Source organism: Schistocerca cancellata, chromosome 5 (assembly GCF_023864275.1).
Source record: "Schistocerca cancellata isolate TAMUIC-IGC-003103 chromosome 5, iqSchCanc2.1, whole genome shotgun sequence".
Lineage (NCBI taxonomy): Eukaryota > Metazoa > Arthropoda > Insecta > Orthoptera > Acrididae > Schistocerca > Schistocerca cancellata.
The window spans coordinates 650436274-650453301 of NC_064630.1; the positions used below are offsets into that span (position 1 = coordinate 650436274).

The 17028-nt window shown below is 44.7% G+C and overlaps 1 protein-coding gene across 2 annotated transcripts in view; it reads right to left on the reverse strand.

Moving 5' to 3' along the window:
• Nucleotides 1-17028, reverse strand: part of LOC126187757 (trypsin-3-like) — a 194664-nt gene that overhangs the window by 128834 nt on the left and 48802 nt on the right. The window contains exon 2 of one of the 2 annotated variants that reach the window (XM_049929018.1): nucleotides 4815-4907. The exons of the other annotated variant lie outside the window; for it this stretch is intronic. Coding sequence (XP_049784975.1) covers nucleotides 4815-4907 — 93 coding nt within the window. The remainder of the gene's footprint in view (nucleotides 1-4814; nucleotides 4908-17028) is intronic. 2 annotated transcript variants of the gene reach the window in all.

Genomic DNA, 17028 nt, shown 5'->3' on the forward strand with positions numbered 1-17028 from the left:
ATTGAGGATGTGTTAGATGACGATCAGTTTGGCTTTAGGAAAGTGAAAGGCACCAGAGAGCCAATTCTGTCGTTGCGCTTGATAAGCGAAGCAAGGTTAAAGAAAAATCAGGAGGCGTTCATAGAATTTGGCGACCTGAAAAAAGCATTCGACAATGTAAAATGGAGCAAAATGTTCGAAATTCTAAGAAAAATATAGGTAAGCCACAGGGAGAGGCGGGTAATATACAAAACGGAATAATAAAAGTGGACGACCAAGAACGAAGTGCTCGGACTAAAAAGGGTGGAAGTATGTAAAGTACATACAGGGTGTTTCAAAAATGACCGGTATATTTGAAACGGCAATAAAAACTAAATGAGCAGCGATAGAAATACACCGTTTGTTGCAATATGCTTGGGACAACAGTACATTTTCAGGCGGACAAACTTTCGAAATTACAGTAGTTACAATTTTCAACAACAGATGGCGCTGCAAGTGATGTGAAAGATATAGAAGACAACGCAGTCTGTGGGTGTGCCATTCTGTACGTCGTCTTTCTGCTATAAGCGTGTGCTGTTCACGACGTGCAAGTGTGCTGTGGACAACATGGTTTATTCCTTAGAACAGAGGATTTTTCTGTTGTTGGAATTCCACCGCCTAGAACACAGTGTTGTTGCAACAAGACGAAGTTTTCTACGGAGGTTTAATGTAACCAAAGGACCGAAAAGCGCCGCTACCATTGCTGCACGAGAGACATTCGCTAACGATATAGTGCACAGGATTGATGACGGCGATATGCATGTGGGCAGCATTTGGTTTACTGACGAAGCTTATTTTTACCTGGACGGCTTCGTCAATAAACAGAACTGGCGCATATGGGGAACCGAAAAGCCCCATGTTGCAGTCCCATCGTCCCTGCATCCTCAAAAAGTACTGGTCTGGGCCGCCATTTCTTCCAAAGGAATCATTGGCCCATTTTTCAGATCCGAAACGATTACTGCATCACGCTATCTGGACATTCTTCGTGAATTTGTGGCGGTACAAACTGCCTTAGACGACACTGCGAACACCTCGTGGTTTATGCAAGATGGTGCCCGGCCACATCGCACGGCCGACGTCTTTAATTTCCTGAATGAATATTTCGATAATCGTGTGATTGCTTTGGGCTATCCGAAACATACAGGAGGCGGCGTGGATTGGCCTCCCTATTCGCCCTGTGACTTCTTTCTGTGGGGACACTTGAAAGACCAGGTGTACCGCCAGAATCCAGAAAGAATTGAACAGCTGAAGTAGTACATCTCATCTGCATGTGAAGCCATTCCGCCAGACACGTTGTCAAAGGTTTCGGGTAATTTCATTCAGAGACTACGCCATATTATTGCTACGCATGGTGGATATGTGGAAAATATCGTACTACAGAGTTTCCCAGACCGCAGCGCCATCTGTTGTTGACAATTGTAACTACTGTAATTTCGAAAGTTTGTCTGCCTGAAAATGTACTGTTGTCCCAAGCATATTGCAACAAACGGTGTATTTCTATCGCTGCTCGTTTAGTTTGTATTGCCGTTTCAAATATACCGGTCATTTTTGAAACACCCTGTAGTTCTGGCAATAACGGCCATGACCTTCTTCTTCTGTGCAGATGCACACATATTACCCGAAGTCTTACAGGACTTGGTAAGAATGTCTTCCACGAGTAATGAGTGTGTTGGGTAGGGACACCACGAATGTAGAGTGTGAACATATAAGGTGAGAATGTAGGTCTCGCGGGAGGCGTGAGGGAGAGAGTCCCTGCAGTCGCACTGTAGTCTGTGCCCTCGGTGACTCAGCTGGAGCTGGCATGGTAGCTCAGCGTGTTCGGTCAGAGGGCTGCTCGCCCTGTGTAACAAAAAAACTGAGTAAAGGAATCAACGCTTAACTTGAACGGATGTCTTGTGACGTCCGCCCAGACAAAACGCAACGAACAATACCGAACAAAACGACAAAAAAAAAAAAGGATAAAGCGTCTGCCATGTAAGCAGGAGATTCCGGGTTCGAGTCCCGGTCGGGGCACATATTTTCACCTGTCACCGTCGATATTTATCAACGCCCGTCAGTAGCTGAAGGTATTAATGTATAATTCTTTTTGGAGAACGAAGATTTCCTCTATAAAAATCAACACGTATTTCGCGACCAGAGATGTTGCGAATCTCTACTCGCTCTATTGATCCCTGAGACCCAGATCGCCGTTGCTGCCGTGTTCCTTGGCTTCTGGAAAGCTTTCGACATGGTTCCCCACTATTGCCTAGTAAGAGAAAATACACTCCTGGAAATTGAAATAAGAACACCGTGAATTCATCGTCCCAGGAAGGGGAAACTTTATTGACACATTCCTGGGGTCAGATACATCACATGATCACACTGACAGAACCACAGGCACATAGACACAGGCAACAGAGCATGCACAATGTCGGCACTAGTACAGTGTATATCCACCTTTCGCAGCAATGCAGGCTGCTATTCTCCCATGGAGACGATCGTAGAGATGCTGGATGTAGTCCTGTGGAACGGCTTGCCATGCCATTTCCACCTGGCGCTTCAGTTGGACCAGCGTTCGTGCTGGACGTGCAGACCGCGTGAGACGACGCTTCATCCAGTCCCAAACATGCTCAATGGGGGACAGATCCGGAGATCTTGCTGGCCAGGGTAGTTGACTTACACCTTCTAGAGCACGTTGCGTGGCACGGGATACATGCGGACGTGCATTGTCCTGTTGGAACAGCAAGTTCCCTTGCCGGTCTAGGAATGGTAGAACGATGGATTCGATGACGGTTTGGATGTACCGTGCACTATTCAGTGTCCCCTCGACGATCACCAGTGGTGTACGGCCAGTGTAGGAGATCGCTCCCCACACCATGATGCCGGGTGTTGGCCCTGTGTGCCTCGGTCGTATGCAGTCCTGATTGTGGCGCTCACCTGCACGGCGCCAAACACGCATACGACCATCATTGGCACCAAGGCAGAAGCGACTCTCATCGCTGAAGACGACACGTCTCCATTCGTCCCTCCATTCACGCCTGTCGCGACACCACTGGAGGCGGGCTGCACGATGTTGGGGCGTGAGCGGAAGACGGCCTAACGGTGTGCGGGACCGTAGCCCAGCTTCATGGAGACGGTTGCGAATGGTCCTCGCCGATACCCTAGGAGCAACAGTGTCCCTAATTTGCTGGGAAGTGGCGGTGCGGTCCCCTACGGCACTGCGTAGGATCCTACGGTCTTGGCGTGCATCCGTGCGTCGCTGCGGTCCGGTCCCAGGTCGACGGGCACGTGCACCTTCCGCCGACCACTGGCGACAACATCGATGTACTGTGGAGACCTCACGCCCACGTGTTGAGCAATTCGGCGGTACGTCCACCCGGCCTCCCGCATGCCCACTATACGCCCTCGCTCAAAGTCCGTCAACTGCACATACGGTTCACGTCCACGCTGTCGCGGCATGCTACCAGTGTTAAAGACTGCGATGGAGCTCCGTATGTCACGGCAAACTGGCTGACACTGACGGGGGCGGTGCACAAATGCTGCGCAGCTAGCGCCATTCGACGGCCAACACCGCGGTTCCTGATGTGTCCGCTGTGCCGTGCGTGTGATCATTGCTTGTACAGCCCTCTCGCAGTGTCCGGAGCAAGTATGGTGGGTCTGACACACCGGTGTCAATGTGTTCTTTTTTCCATTTCCAGGAGTGTACAAGCTTACCGGTTTGTAACTGAATTTATGACTTCCTTATAAGAACAACTTTACATGTCGTTCTTACCCGAGTCAAACTGACAGATGTAAAGTAACTTCGTGAGTACCTGAAGGAAGTGATATGGGGACCTGAGCGTTTACAATTGATATCAGGGCTCTAGTGGATAACATCGGAATCGCCATTTGACTAATTGCAGGCGATGCTGTTTTTTGTAGGGAGGTTTCAGCCATATGCAGGAAGTCCTATGGAGGGTTACTGGAGGCTGAACAGTTTGCCCATAAGCAGTTGAAGAGGTCTGTTTCTGTTTTGTTATACTACTGGTGATAAAACACTGAAAAAATTAACAACCGTAAAGTACAGGGTGGTTATAGTTAATTAAACTTTCGCTGTTTGAGCCAGTGTAGACGGAAAACTATTTATGTTACGGGTACCTAACTTCATAAGAACGATGTTCAGACTTTGCGCTGCGGGATTCGCGTTGTTAGTAGTGTTAGTGTCAGGACTTGCCGTTAGACCTCGCTACTGGTACAGAGACGAAGGGTTCAAACACAGCCATCAGCGTGCATTACAGAGGCAGACAACCAACAGGCGTGTGCACAAAGTGAGACGGGCTTTACTTTAGTCGTACAGCTGTTTTGTCAAAACAACGGCAATAGTGCTCCTGCTCTTCGCGAGTGTCGGCGCATTAAAGGAACACGGAGAGCTCTTCTTTTCGCTCCAGGGTTGAAGAACTTGATTCAGAAGTTCGAATTAACTATAAAAAAAATGGCTCTGAGCACTATGGGACTTAACATCTGTGGTCATCAGTCCCCTAGAACTTAGAACTACTTAAACCTAACTAACCTAAGGACATCACACACATCCATGCCCGAGGCAGGATTCGAACCTGCGTCCGTAGCAGTCGCGCGGTTCCGGACTGCACGCCTAGAACCGCTAGACCACCGCGGCCGGCAAATTAACTATCAATTTGTGAATCACTCGTGGGAGAGGCTGACGGCCAATTGTGCCACAAATTGTTGAAGAAGCTACTATTGCCAAGCCTGAGAACACTGGACGCAATATGCGATCTTCAGACAGTGCAGGAGATATGCTACGACAGTCAGTATCCCACCTGAGATGTTTTGGTCAGCAGTAGAGCAGCCCCTAGTGCGGTTCCAGGCTGTCGTGGACGCAGATGGTCTTCACTATGAGCAACGTTTGTAACCTGGAACGTAAACATGGTACGCAATTAACAAATGTTACCCCTCTCCTGTGGAAATTAAAAATGGTTCAAATGGCTCTGAGCACAATGGGACTTAACTTCTGAGGTCCTCAGTCCCCTAGAACTTAGAACTACTTAATCCTAACTAACCTAAGGATCACACACGCCCATGCCCGAGGCAGGATTCGAACCTGCGACCGTAGCGGTCGCGCGGTTCCAGACTGTAGCGCCTAGAACCGCTTGGCCATCTGGGCCGGTGGAAATTAAAATGTGTTCCTTACAAAGGCTTATCCGATATTTCATTTCTGCATGTTCTTACAAGTTTCATTGTCCTGCGATAGCTCTTTTTTCATGAGGGCTCTCTGAAGGAGTGAAAATGTAATTTCAATCACAGTGTGCGTACGAGTTACCTTCGGGAGCAGTCTAAAGCGGAATGACCACACAAGAATAGTTGTGGGAAAGGCGGGTGCCGGGGTAAAATTCATTGGAAGAACCTAAAAAATTGAAATTCATGCAAGAAGGAAGTGGATAACAAAACTCTCGCTCGATCGATTCTTGAATACTGCTCATAATTCTGGGACGTTTACCAGGTTCGTTTAATAGATGAGATAGAAATGTCCCAATGAAGGCTGGCACGTTTTGCCACTAGATCGCTTAGCTAACGTGAGAACGCTATGGAAATATCAGGATACTCCCAGTGGCAGACGCTACAAGAAAGGCGTTCTACATAACGGAGAGACTTTGCTAAAATTCCGAGAGTGTACGTTTCAAGAAGAATCGGGAAACTTAATTGGTTCTTGCCAAATGCGACTCACGAAATGACTAAAATGAGAGATGCTAGTTTTTACGGAGGTTTACCGTTAATGTTGTTCTTCCCATGCTTTATTCGTAAATGGAACAGGGAAGTTGGCTGGGGGGGGGGGAGGAGGGAGGGGGGGGAAGAGCGGGAAGGTGGGGATAACAGTGTTGTCGGGAGTACTCTTCGCCTATACATTATAAGGTATCTGCACAGATTATGAAGGTTATAGGGTCGCCATATGAAAGGTATCTGTATAGATTATGAGGGGTATCTGTGGAAATCATGAACTGTGTCTCTCAAAATTTCGCGGACAAAAGATGTTGGCAACCGGTTGGCTGATTTTTTCAGCCTCTTCAACAATAAATGATTTTTTTTACCACACAGAGGCTAAGACTCTGTCATCCAGTTCGACTGAGCATTCTGTCCTCAGTCAGGCAACCAATTTATTTATAGGAAATGTACTTCATAAAATTGAAATTTTACTTAACAAGCAAATAAACAGACCTGTTTGAATTGCATACGGGTCAAACGCTATAGAATGTTTCCTATGAAACGGATATTGGGATATGTGGGATAAAATATTAACAGTGTAATTCAATTTATACTAGATTTACATTTATTTTATTAACAGTGATATTCAATTGAAACTAGGTTTAACATTTATTTTACGTAACCAAATTAGAAAAGCACTACATATTTACATAAAAATATAACGGTTGCTGGTCACTGCGTCAAATAATCAAGTGAGTGCAACAAATAATCAGATACGTTGCCTGACGGGCTTGCAAATCATTAGAGTCTCTTAAAATGGGAATCACTTAACGGTACATGAAACACACACGCACTTCAAATTCGTAATAACACCACACAGAAGATATAAAAGGAAATAGGAGAACTGCAACATGTATCAAAAACACATGTCGCGGCAAATGGTTTGTTCCACCCGCCTGAGGCAAAAAAAAAAAAAAAAAAAAAAAAAAAACCCTCAAGCCGTGGAATTGAACGAGAATTTCGATCCGAAATGCAGATCAGATCGGGGATACCTGTAGAACACAGGACACACGTGAAGGCAATGTAATATAAGCCCCACAAGTATAGGATAAGAAAGGAAAACCGACGAGCTGAAGGCTTGTTCGCTTTTAAAACACGTGGCCATATCCTCACAAAGTCAGATAAAGGAAAATCCGTGGGAGGAGCTACCCATATAAGTAAACTATCGCAAACTAATTGCAAGATGAAACAGATTCCGAGAACTGAAAGTTCTCCGGAACAACTTGGGATTGAGCAAACAAGTCACACAAACTAACGGACAGAAATTACGGAATACGGACGAAAGTAACGAAACAGAAGAAGAAATAATGTAAGAAACAACAACACACGCACATTCTCGCTGGGAAAAACGAATTCCAATTCAGACTAAGCGGAGTTCGCACACCACGTCCCACATTTCTAAGTTCTGGTTGAACAAAGTAACTACTAGTAAAATCAAACCATTATAAAAAACCTACCACTTTCGATTCCGACGAAAATGTTCTGCCTGATTATAAACATCTGAAGCTAGAAAACAAATGGATTAAGACTTCGACTAGGCTGAAAATTACACAGGCTCACTTACCATACTCACGACTGCAAACGAGCTGCCACGAGCAACCTCTCTCTTCAAAATCTCAGGACCGACTATCCAAACACCCTGACTTACTCGGGGTATCAGAATTTGTCAGATATCGCTCTTGCCCCATCTTGTCAATATACGCACTATAGCGCTTCGACTAGAGGTAGCGAAACCTCTTTGCCATTCTCCAATCCTAGACCGAAGTTGGCTAAAGACAAGAAGTTTACCCGCCACCAGATATTATGAAAACTCGATATACACACCCATTCACTCACTCTGTCATTGCCGGCCGGAGTGGCCGTCCTTTTCTAGGCGCTTCAGTCTGGAACCGCGCAACCGCTACGGTCGCAGGTTCGAATCCTGCCTCGGGCATGGATGTGTGTGATGTCCTTATGTTAGTTAGGTTTAAGTAGTTCTAAGTTCTAGGGGACTGATGACCTCAGATGTTAAGTCCCATAGTGCTCAGAGCCATTTGAACCTTTTTTTTTTTTTTTTTTTTTTTTGACAACACGTGTTACATATTCTCGATACACACAGAGGTGACAAAAGCCATAGGAAGTCTTTGCGAGTCCCCTGCAAAAATATGGGTCCAAGCTGCCTTTAAAGCCGTTCATAATTTCGAAAGTGATGAGCCACTGTACGCTACAGCCTTGCAGCATGTTGACAGGTTAGCTTATCAGCTCTAATACTACATCCACTACTGGTGGAGTGGCTCTGAGCACTATGGGACTCAACATCTGAGGTCATCAGTCCCCTAGAACTTAGAACTACTTATACCTTACTAACCTAAAGACATCCATGCCCGAGGCAGGATTCGAACCTGTGACCGTAGCGGTCGCTCGGTTCCAGACTGTAGCGCCAAGAACCGCTCTGCCACACCGGCCGGCACTGGTGGAGTGGCTATGACATGATGCAGGTACACAAGATGTTACAACATGCTCCTTATTCCATATGAAGAAAACCCGTAATAATCGAAACGTACGTTTTCGACAGACGCCCGATAGTGGTCGTGCGGGGACCTGGCGGATCCAATGATGCGCGCCCGCTGAACCATGTCTTCAGTGGCTCTGACTTCGAGCGCTCTCTGCCTCCGGGATACAGGGTGGTCGGCGGCAGCTACATGTCCCAGTCTCAGTCGCAGTCTTCATCTGTCTTCAGTCTTGGTCAGCCTTCGACAGTTCGCTCGTGCGTTAGTAGCGGGAGCCCCACTCTGCATTACACTCTTCAGTGTACTTCTTGTAATATCTGGACTTTGTTGCCGTTTGTCGCTTTGTAAAGCTATAACTTAAGTAAGACTCCTGTTAAGTGTATTTACTTGTTGACTAGACGTTGCTGTGCAGCTTCCCTACGACGGCAGCTGCTGTATCACTCTGTGGCCCACCTCTCCTTACTGTTGGGTATGAAGTATTACACAATAGATTGCATTTAATAAGTGGCACACCCACAGCAGTGCCGACGAGTCTTCGGAATTTAGCGCTAGTGCATTATATGTTCTGCTGTAGTGAGTATACTAAAACGGCAGCGGCTGCAGCTTTTGTTTCTCGATAAACAGCAACAATAGAAAAAACTTCCTAACTGTTGGAAGCTCAAGAATAGCGTCATTAGTAGCAAATATGGTGATTGTTGGAACGAACTTCAGCACTGTCACATTCATCTCCGCAGTCTAAAAGAACAGGAAAAGAATGAAGCTGAGATTTTCACTCTGCAGCGGAGTGTGCGCTGATATGAAACTTTCTGGCAGATTAAAACTGTGTGCCGGACCGAGACTCGAACTCGGGACCTTTGCCTTTCGCGGGCAAGTGCTCTACCAACTTTCTTTTTTAGTCTCATTTTGTTCGTATTCGTTCGTTGCATCTGCTCGGGGCGGACGTCGCAAGACATCCGTTTCAGTTCGTCGATGATCCATTAACCCAGTTTTTTATTACAGAGGGCAGCTAACCCTCTGACCAAACACGCTGAGCTACCGTGCCGGCACCAACCGAACTACCCAAGCACGACTCTCGCCCCCATCCTCACAGCTTTACTTCCGCCAGTACCTCGTCTCCTACCTTCCAAACTTCACAGAAGCTCTCCTGCGAAACCATGCCCGCGAAAGGCGAAGGTCCCGAGTTCGAGTCTCGGTCCGGCACACTGTTTTAATCTGCCAGGAAGTTTCAAGAATGAGGCTACTTACGGCGTTTTCGTCGTTTTCTTGTCCACTTCTCATGATCTAGTGGTTAGCTCCGCTGCCTATGGATTGAGGAGACCTCGATCCGATTCCCAGCCGGGTCGCATGTTTTCTTCCCTCGGGCAGTGTGTCTTTGTCTTGCCCCCATTTCATCTCATCTTTATTACAATGACGCTCAAGTCGCCAAAGTGACGTGAGGAAGACGTCCAACACGCTGCTGTGCAACCCCGGCCAGTATTACCATTCCATCGTTTCATTTCAATTTGTTAGTTTTCCAGATAAAACAGCTTGATTAGCAGTGGGTTTCTTTCTTTCTTAGTCTTCTCCGAAGATGTGCATATTCCATAAATTTATGTCTTTACTGATCCAGATTCATCACCATATACAAAAGTTCACTGGTTGCTCTTTGCACAAATTGGTGATCGCTATCTCCTACAAATGGCAGAAACTACCAAGCATTCATACACTGAAGAGATAAAATCATGGGATAGCTCTTTATATCGTGTCGGACCTGCTTTTGGCCAGGCGTAGTGCAACAGCTCGACGTGCCATCGACTTAAAAAGTCGTTGCAAGTACGCTGCAGAAATTTTGAGCCATGTTGCCTCTATACCTTTCCATAGTTGCGAAAGTGCTGTCAGCGTTTTTGCACGAACTGACTTCTCGATTATGTTCCATAAATGTTCGACGTGATTCATGTCGGGCGATCTGGGTGGTCAAATCCTCCGTTCGAACTGTCGAGAATGTTTTTAAAACCAATCGTGAACAATTGTCGCCCATTGACATGACTCATTGTCGTCCATAAAAATTCCATCGTTGTTTGGGAAGATGAAGTCCATGAATGGCTGCAAATGGCCTCCAAGTAGTCGAACATAACCACTTCGAGTCCATGATAGGTTCAGTTGGGTAAGAGAACCCAGTTCATTCCACGTAAACACAGCAGAAGCCATGAATCCATCAGCTTCCACAGTGCCTTGGTAACAACTTGGGTCCATGGCTTAGTGGGGTCTGCGTCACACTCGAACCCTGCCATCAGCTCTTACCAGTTGAAATCAGGGCTCACCTGACCAGGCCACAGATTTCCATTCGTCTAGCGTCCAACCGATATGGTCATGAGATGCTGGAGGCAATGTCATGCTGTTAACAAAGGCACTCGCGTCGGTCGTCTGCTGCCATAGTCTATTAAGGCCAGATTTAGCCGCACTGTCTTAACGGGTACCCTCGTCGTACGTCCCACATTGATTTCTGCGATTATTTCACGCAGTGCCGCATGTCCTCTGGCACTGACAACTATACAACTCCGTTGTTCCCGGTCATTAAGTGATAGCCATCGGCCACTGAGTTGTCCGTGGTGACAGATAATGCCTGAAATGTGATGTTCTAGGCACACTCTTGACACTGTGGATTTCAGGATACTGAATTTCCTAACAATTTCCGGAAAGTCCCATCCATCTAGCTCCAACTATGATTCCGTGTTTAAAGTCTGCTAATCGCCGTCGTGTGGCCGTAATCACGTCGGAAACTTATCCATGTGAATCACCTGAGCACAAGTGACAGCTCCGCGAGCGCACTGCCCGTTTATACCTTGCGTACTCGATAGCACGGCCTTCTGTATACGCACATATCGCTATCCCATGACTTTTCTCACTCAATGTGATAGGACCTGTGTTAATCGTTTTTGTTGATTTAAGAACCCTTATCGATTTCTACAAGTACAGTCTTAGCCGAAGTCAAGGCAGGCCCATCATCGATTCAATAGATTCACGGTGTTGTTTCACTGCTTTCACGTGACCGAGAGTTGTATCAAGCACTGTCGAAAATACCAGACCTGTCGCTAGATATTCGTGGCGTTAGTGCAAGTGCTCGAAAGTTCTTGGCTGCTAAGCAGAACCTGTTTGATAGAACATAATTAGCAGTGTTTCGAGCGACCAAACAAAACTGCTGTCCGCCCCTGGCCGCTAGTTATACATCAGCAACAAGACATAAACACTAAAATCTCGTCAAAATATGTCACATATCGATCCTCCCCACAAGCAACTTCTGTGCTTTATTGTTCTTTTTTTTAAATCCTGCATCAGTTTTGGCACATTATTCCCGGATACTGGACACAGAAGGTTTCAGGTTCATCCATTATGTGATTGTTCAGAATGTGCTTGCTACGACCATACTGACATCATTAGTAGTGTTTGTCATAGCAGAAGGACCCAGAGGACGAATGTTTTCACTGTACATTTATACTACTTACAATTCGACAAGTTGTGCACCAAACAGATTGCTTATTAGCCTACAAATCACATTGTGACCGAATTCCTTCCAAATCATCACGGGTACATGCTTATCTCTGACCTACATAGAAACGTATCCACGTTTGAGTTCACCACCGCTTCAGTCTAACAGTTTACTTAATAATTATAGTATTTAATGCGCAACTCCCATGCTCCCATGTGGATATACATAGCACAAAGGTCAAACTAGTAGTTCTGATCGGAACGCAAGACCACGAGCCGGAAAGGTTCACTTCCTGAGTAATAACTTACCACATTCTTAAAGTCAATGGGTTGAAACGTCAACGATAATCCCGTCTCGCACCTGTTAACAGAGCACGCTGTGGCTTTCGATGTACAGTACGCTGATCTGCCAAAAACTGCAGATGATTGCCAGCTGACAGCAGCCTTATAAAAGGGGTCATAAGACAGGATACCCCATTCTTCCATCGACACATTGCGCATTTTGTTCGATACATTTTGTCCCACCGCCTGGCAAAAAATGTCTTGGAAAAAAATAAAAAATGATAGAAGATTAGGGCTTAACGCGACGTCTACGACAAAGTCATTAAAGACGGAGCACAAGCTCGGATTAGCCAAAGATGAGGAAGGAAAGCGGCTGTGTCCTTTCTAAGAAACTGTGATATAATTCTGCCGAACTCTCCCACTATTTTCATAAATGAGAGTTCGGTTGCTTCGGGTGCAGACTGCTTTGTTCATCATAACCTAAATTCTACGTAATAACAGTTGCTTCTGAGATATCAGATATTAACGATCATTACATAAAAATGTTTCAAATTAACCGTCCCTTTCCATATCGATATGTTTAGTTATTTTATCAGCTTTCTTCGTACATTTAGAGTTTCCGTATTTTGCTTGTCTTCTAGAACGACTTCTTATTCGCAGTGACATAATGGGTTTGGTGGAATATAGGTTCCATCAAATAATGCTACAAATCCTGATATAAGAATGCCGCTGATCTAAATTTTTACTTTCTTAATAAGTCTTACCTCTTCTTATACTTTGCATGGACAAAATCCAGTTTCGGAGCCCTCTGACCACAGGCAACTGTTTTGTGGTGTTCAAGGCACATCTTTGCCAGCATTTTATTATATTTTGTTGTTACATTTTAACGTAAAGTCTACTATGGTTTTCGTTGATGGAAGTTAGCAAAAAGGTTGGATTCGGCGTATCCATCCCACTACGCGCCAGGTGGTCTTAGAGTATGTCCACATGGTGCCTCACACGTTGTGCGCAATCACAGACGCACGGGAATAAAAGGGCATGCATAAAAATTTGAAGAACACATTTATGCACGCCTCTTTGAGTAAGTAGTCTGCTATGAATTCTCAGTTTTTACTTGGGAGTTTGAGTTGCGTTTATTCTGATGTAAAGGTGACAAAAATAGAAAACGCAAAAACAACCGTATGTATCTAAATAACAGAGGTACGAGAAATACAAAATTATGGCAATGTTTTGTCTGTAAATTTCAGAAGTTCACAGCGATATTTTAGATTTTCTGCTGGGGAAATTGCAACGATAAAGCTGGCAATAATGTTTCGTTAGCTAGTAACTGGTGACTTACGTACCAGTTTGAACTAGTTATTCCTCATTTCAAAACAAAACATTTCAATTATTATTCCTGAAGCTAAGATATACTTAAGGAACGTCCTTAGACGTTACGTAAAGGTTAACTGACTTTCAAAGCGTAATTTCTATTTTATTTGTTTATAGGACTTTAATCATGAAAGATGATATGTGGATTAACATCCTTGGACTCGACAGATTGGAATTTCAAAGACGCCAAAATCTATTAGAATGGAAGTAGTGTTTCTCAATTTTGTAGGTATTTACATCATCAGTGTGCTTCATTTCTATTTTCGTAACTTGTTGTGAGCTACGTACAACCCATTAGTTCTTCTGGCCAGATGTCATACTTCTCGGTTGGTGTTCTTTTAAGTCACCGTAGCAAGTATATCCGTCCGCAGTTTTCACGTACACTTTTCATAAATTTTTGGCTTATTATTCTCATTTCTTCGATTCGAAACTTACGATATCTTATATTTTACAGGAATATGATCGGAGACTTTGTATCTAGTACCTGACGCTCAGGGCAACACATCTTGAATTTTTACTCAAACGATCTCAGAAGCGACTTTTTTCTTTGTCTGCAATCATCTATAAACTTAAGCGTGCTTCCTTTAGAGTCAGCGGACATTATTACGCATAAATCGCTTCATAGCCTCAACTCACGAAACAAACACAAAGGGCCCTAGCTGCCTGTCGTCTGCTAAAAAGCGCAAAGATTGCCACCGAAGGCGGGTAGCAATGCGTTTTACGCACGGCCTCCAAAAAATCACGCATGCACAAATGCGCATGCGTAGCTGCACTGTTGGAAATTTATGCGAATGCGCGAAGTTGAACACAAGAAAGACATCGTGTGAACGCACCTTTAGAGCGCGAGAACGGTGTGGTGTGTGGAAGCTATATCGTGCCGGGGCATTGAGAGACAGAAGCGATTCATCTATGAGGCTAGGCGCCACGAAGCGAATATTTTGAAACGTCCCCTTTGAAAAATTTATACAAGACTGTGCTTAAACTGACACACAATATTTTTAGCGCTATGCAATCTGACTTTCAGAAATCCGTACAAAGGAATGGCCCTGATTAAAATTAACCTGTACCTTTCACAAATCACTTACCTCACAAAAATCTTCGTTACTCGAACTACTGCAATACAGCGAGCGCCACTACTGCCAGCTAAATAAAAGATTCAAACTACGGAAGGCACTAACTACTGATAAGCATAGTTAGCAAATGAAAGATTTTAATAGAGAACAAACAATGTATTTACCTTAATAGTGTTTAAAAACCATAATATACATAGCAGTTCATAATATCCAGTATAACAAATTTCAAAACTCCGCCATCTCTCTCCCCACATCCACCACTGCTGGCGGCTCACCGACTGCGCAACGCTATGTGCTGTTCACATCCAGCTGCCCAACACTACAATGGCTGACAACAATGCAAACTGGCCACAGACTGCACACAGCACAGCCAGCGATTTTCATACAGAGAGCGCTACGTGGTGGCGGCGTTACCAATATAAGAACCTAAACAGCCTACTTATAATTTCATTACATATATTTTACGTTTAGATGATAATGTACGTCTTCAACCATGGTGCTGACGTTACTTGCACGGAGGACTTGTCAACAATAATTTCTGTACCTTTGAATTCGAATTCTGAGACTAATTAAAAATTCCAGTTACTATTGATAGTCATTAGGAGACACCATGATCCAGTCACAATCTTACCCTGAGTAAGCAGGCGCCAAACTGTTAAGATAGCTCACTAATAGTCTACGATCGGTTTTGGGGGAGTTGATACATGAACTGTTTATAAAATGCGATCTCACGTAAAGAGGGAACGATTTATTAAAGTTACCTCGGATGACGTGCTAGATGAGGCGCTAGATTAACACATCTAAGGAGTCTACGATCGGTTACCGAGGAGGCAACAAGTGACTTACTGTAATAGCGGAACGAATTGTTAAAAGTTGCCTCGAAAACCATGTATGAGCAACATCGGGTGCATTCTAAGATGGTATGGAACATTTTTTGTGACTTTTTACGGTGCTCGGGGAGTCGGAAACTTTATTATGAGTATCAATAGTCCATTGGCTCCAGAAATTGATTCTCTTTATTTTATTTTGTGAGTTTAGAATAAAAGAAAATAAGGTGGCATCACAATATTTCGTAATATCATTTCTAGTAGCACTGAGACATTTCCCATTTGCCACTTCGTTATGCACTGATTATTGCATGCACATTAGCACCCGCGGCCTGCGGAGAAGAAACCAATCGGGACAACAGCTACGAGTCACCTTTACAAGATGAGAGGTAAGAAAGTTACCTCCAGTCGTGCTAAGAGAAGTGGGCGCGTATGTTACATCATGAAATCCAGTGTGTTTGTTGCACTTGGTATATCTTTTTGGTGGAAAGTTTATATTCAGGAACTCACCGTGCAGGACATGAGATTACAATCTGCATGTGGCATGAAGCTGCTAATAGTTTGAACACTGAAAAAAAGACGCGCACCATGATGGAATTATCCAGATGGGGCGGAAATTGTTAGATGTGATTTTACAAGTATAGGCAACAAATAATTAAAATTCCAGAAAAATTGCATGATTTATTGAAGAGAAAGAACTGCACAAATTGAGTAATTCAATAACGCGTTGGTCCACCTTTGGGTCTTACGCAAGTACTTATTCGACTTGGCAGAGTTGTTGGATGTCTTCCTGAGGGATATCGTGCCGAATTCTGTCCAATTGGCGCATTAGATCGTCAAAATCCCGAGCTGGTTGGAGGAGCCGTGCTCCAAACGTTCTCAGTTGGGGAGAGATACGAGCCCTTGTTGGCCAAGCTATGTCTTTGCAAGCACGAAGACAAGCAGTAGAAACACTCGCCGTGTGCGGGCAGTCATTATATTGCTGAAATGTAAGCCCAGGATGGCTTGCCATGAAGAGTAACAGAACGGTGCCTAGAATACCGTGCCGCGGATGACAACAAAAGTGGTCCTGCTATGAAATGGCAGACTATCGCTCCTGGTTGTCGCGCAGTATGACAGGCGACAATCCGGTTGATATCCCATAGCTGTCCTGGGCGTCTCCAGACAAATCTTCGCTTATTATCGGTGCTCAGTTCGAAGCGGGACTCATCACTGAAGACAATTCTACTCCAGTCAATGAGATTCCAGGCTGAAGACGTGTCTGGAGACAGAATCTGGCACGATATCTCTCAAGACATCCAACAAATCAGTCAATCTGTGTCAAGACGAACAATTGCTTACGTAAGGAAAAGAGGTGGACCAGTGCATTATTACTTGCTCAATTTGTGAAGCTATGTCTCTCTAGTAAAACAACCAGTTTGCTTGAAATTGTAGTCACTTATTTGCCATCACATCTCCCGATTTCCGTCCCATTCGGGTAATTCCATCGTGGGGCGTCATTCCTTTTTTTATTTCTTGGTTATACATCACGACAACATTCTGTTTGATTTTTATATTGACGTTTTACTCGTGATTTTTGTTTCTGTATGCTTTTAACATGGCACCACCTTTTAAACCCGCAACAATCAATATACGCTGAAGAACCAAAGAAACTAGTATACTTGCACGCAGAAGTGCCGCAGCACGACATGGCACGGACTGGAATAATGTCTGACGTTGTGCTAGAGGGAACTGACACCATTAATCGTGCAGTGCTGTCCATAAATC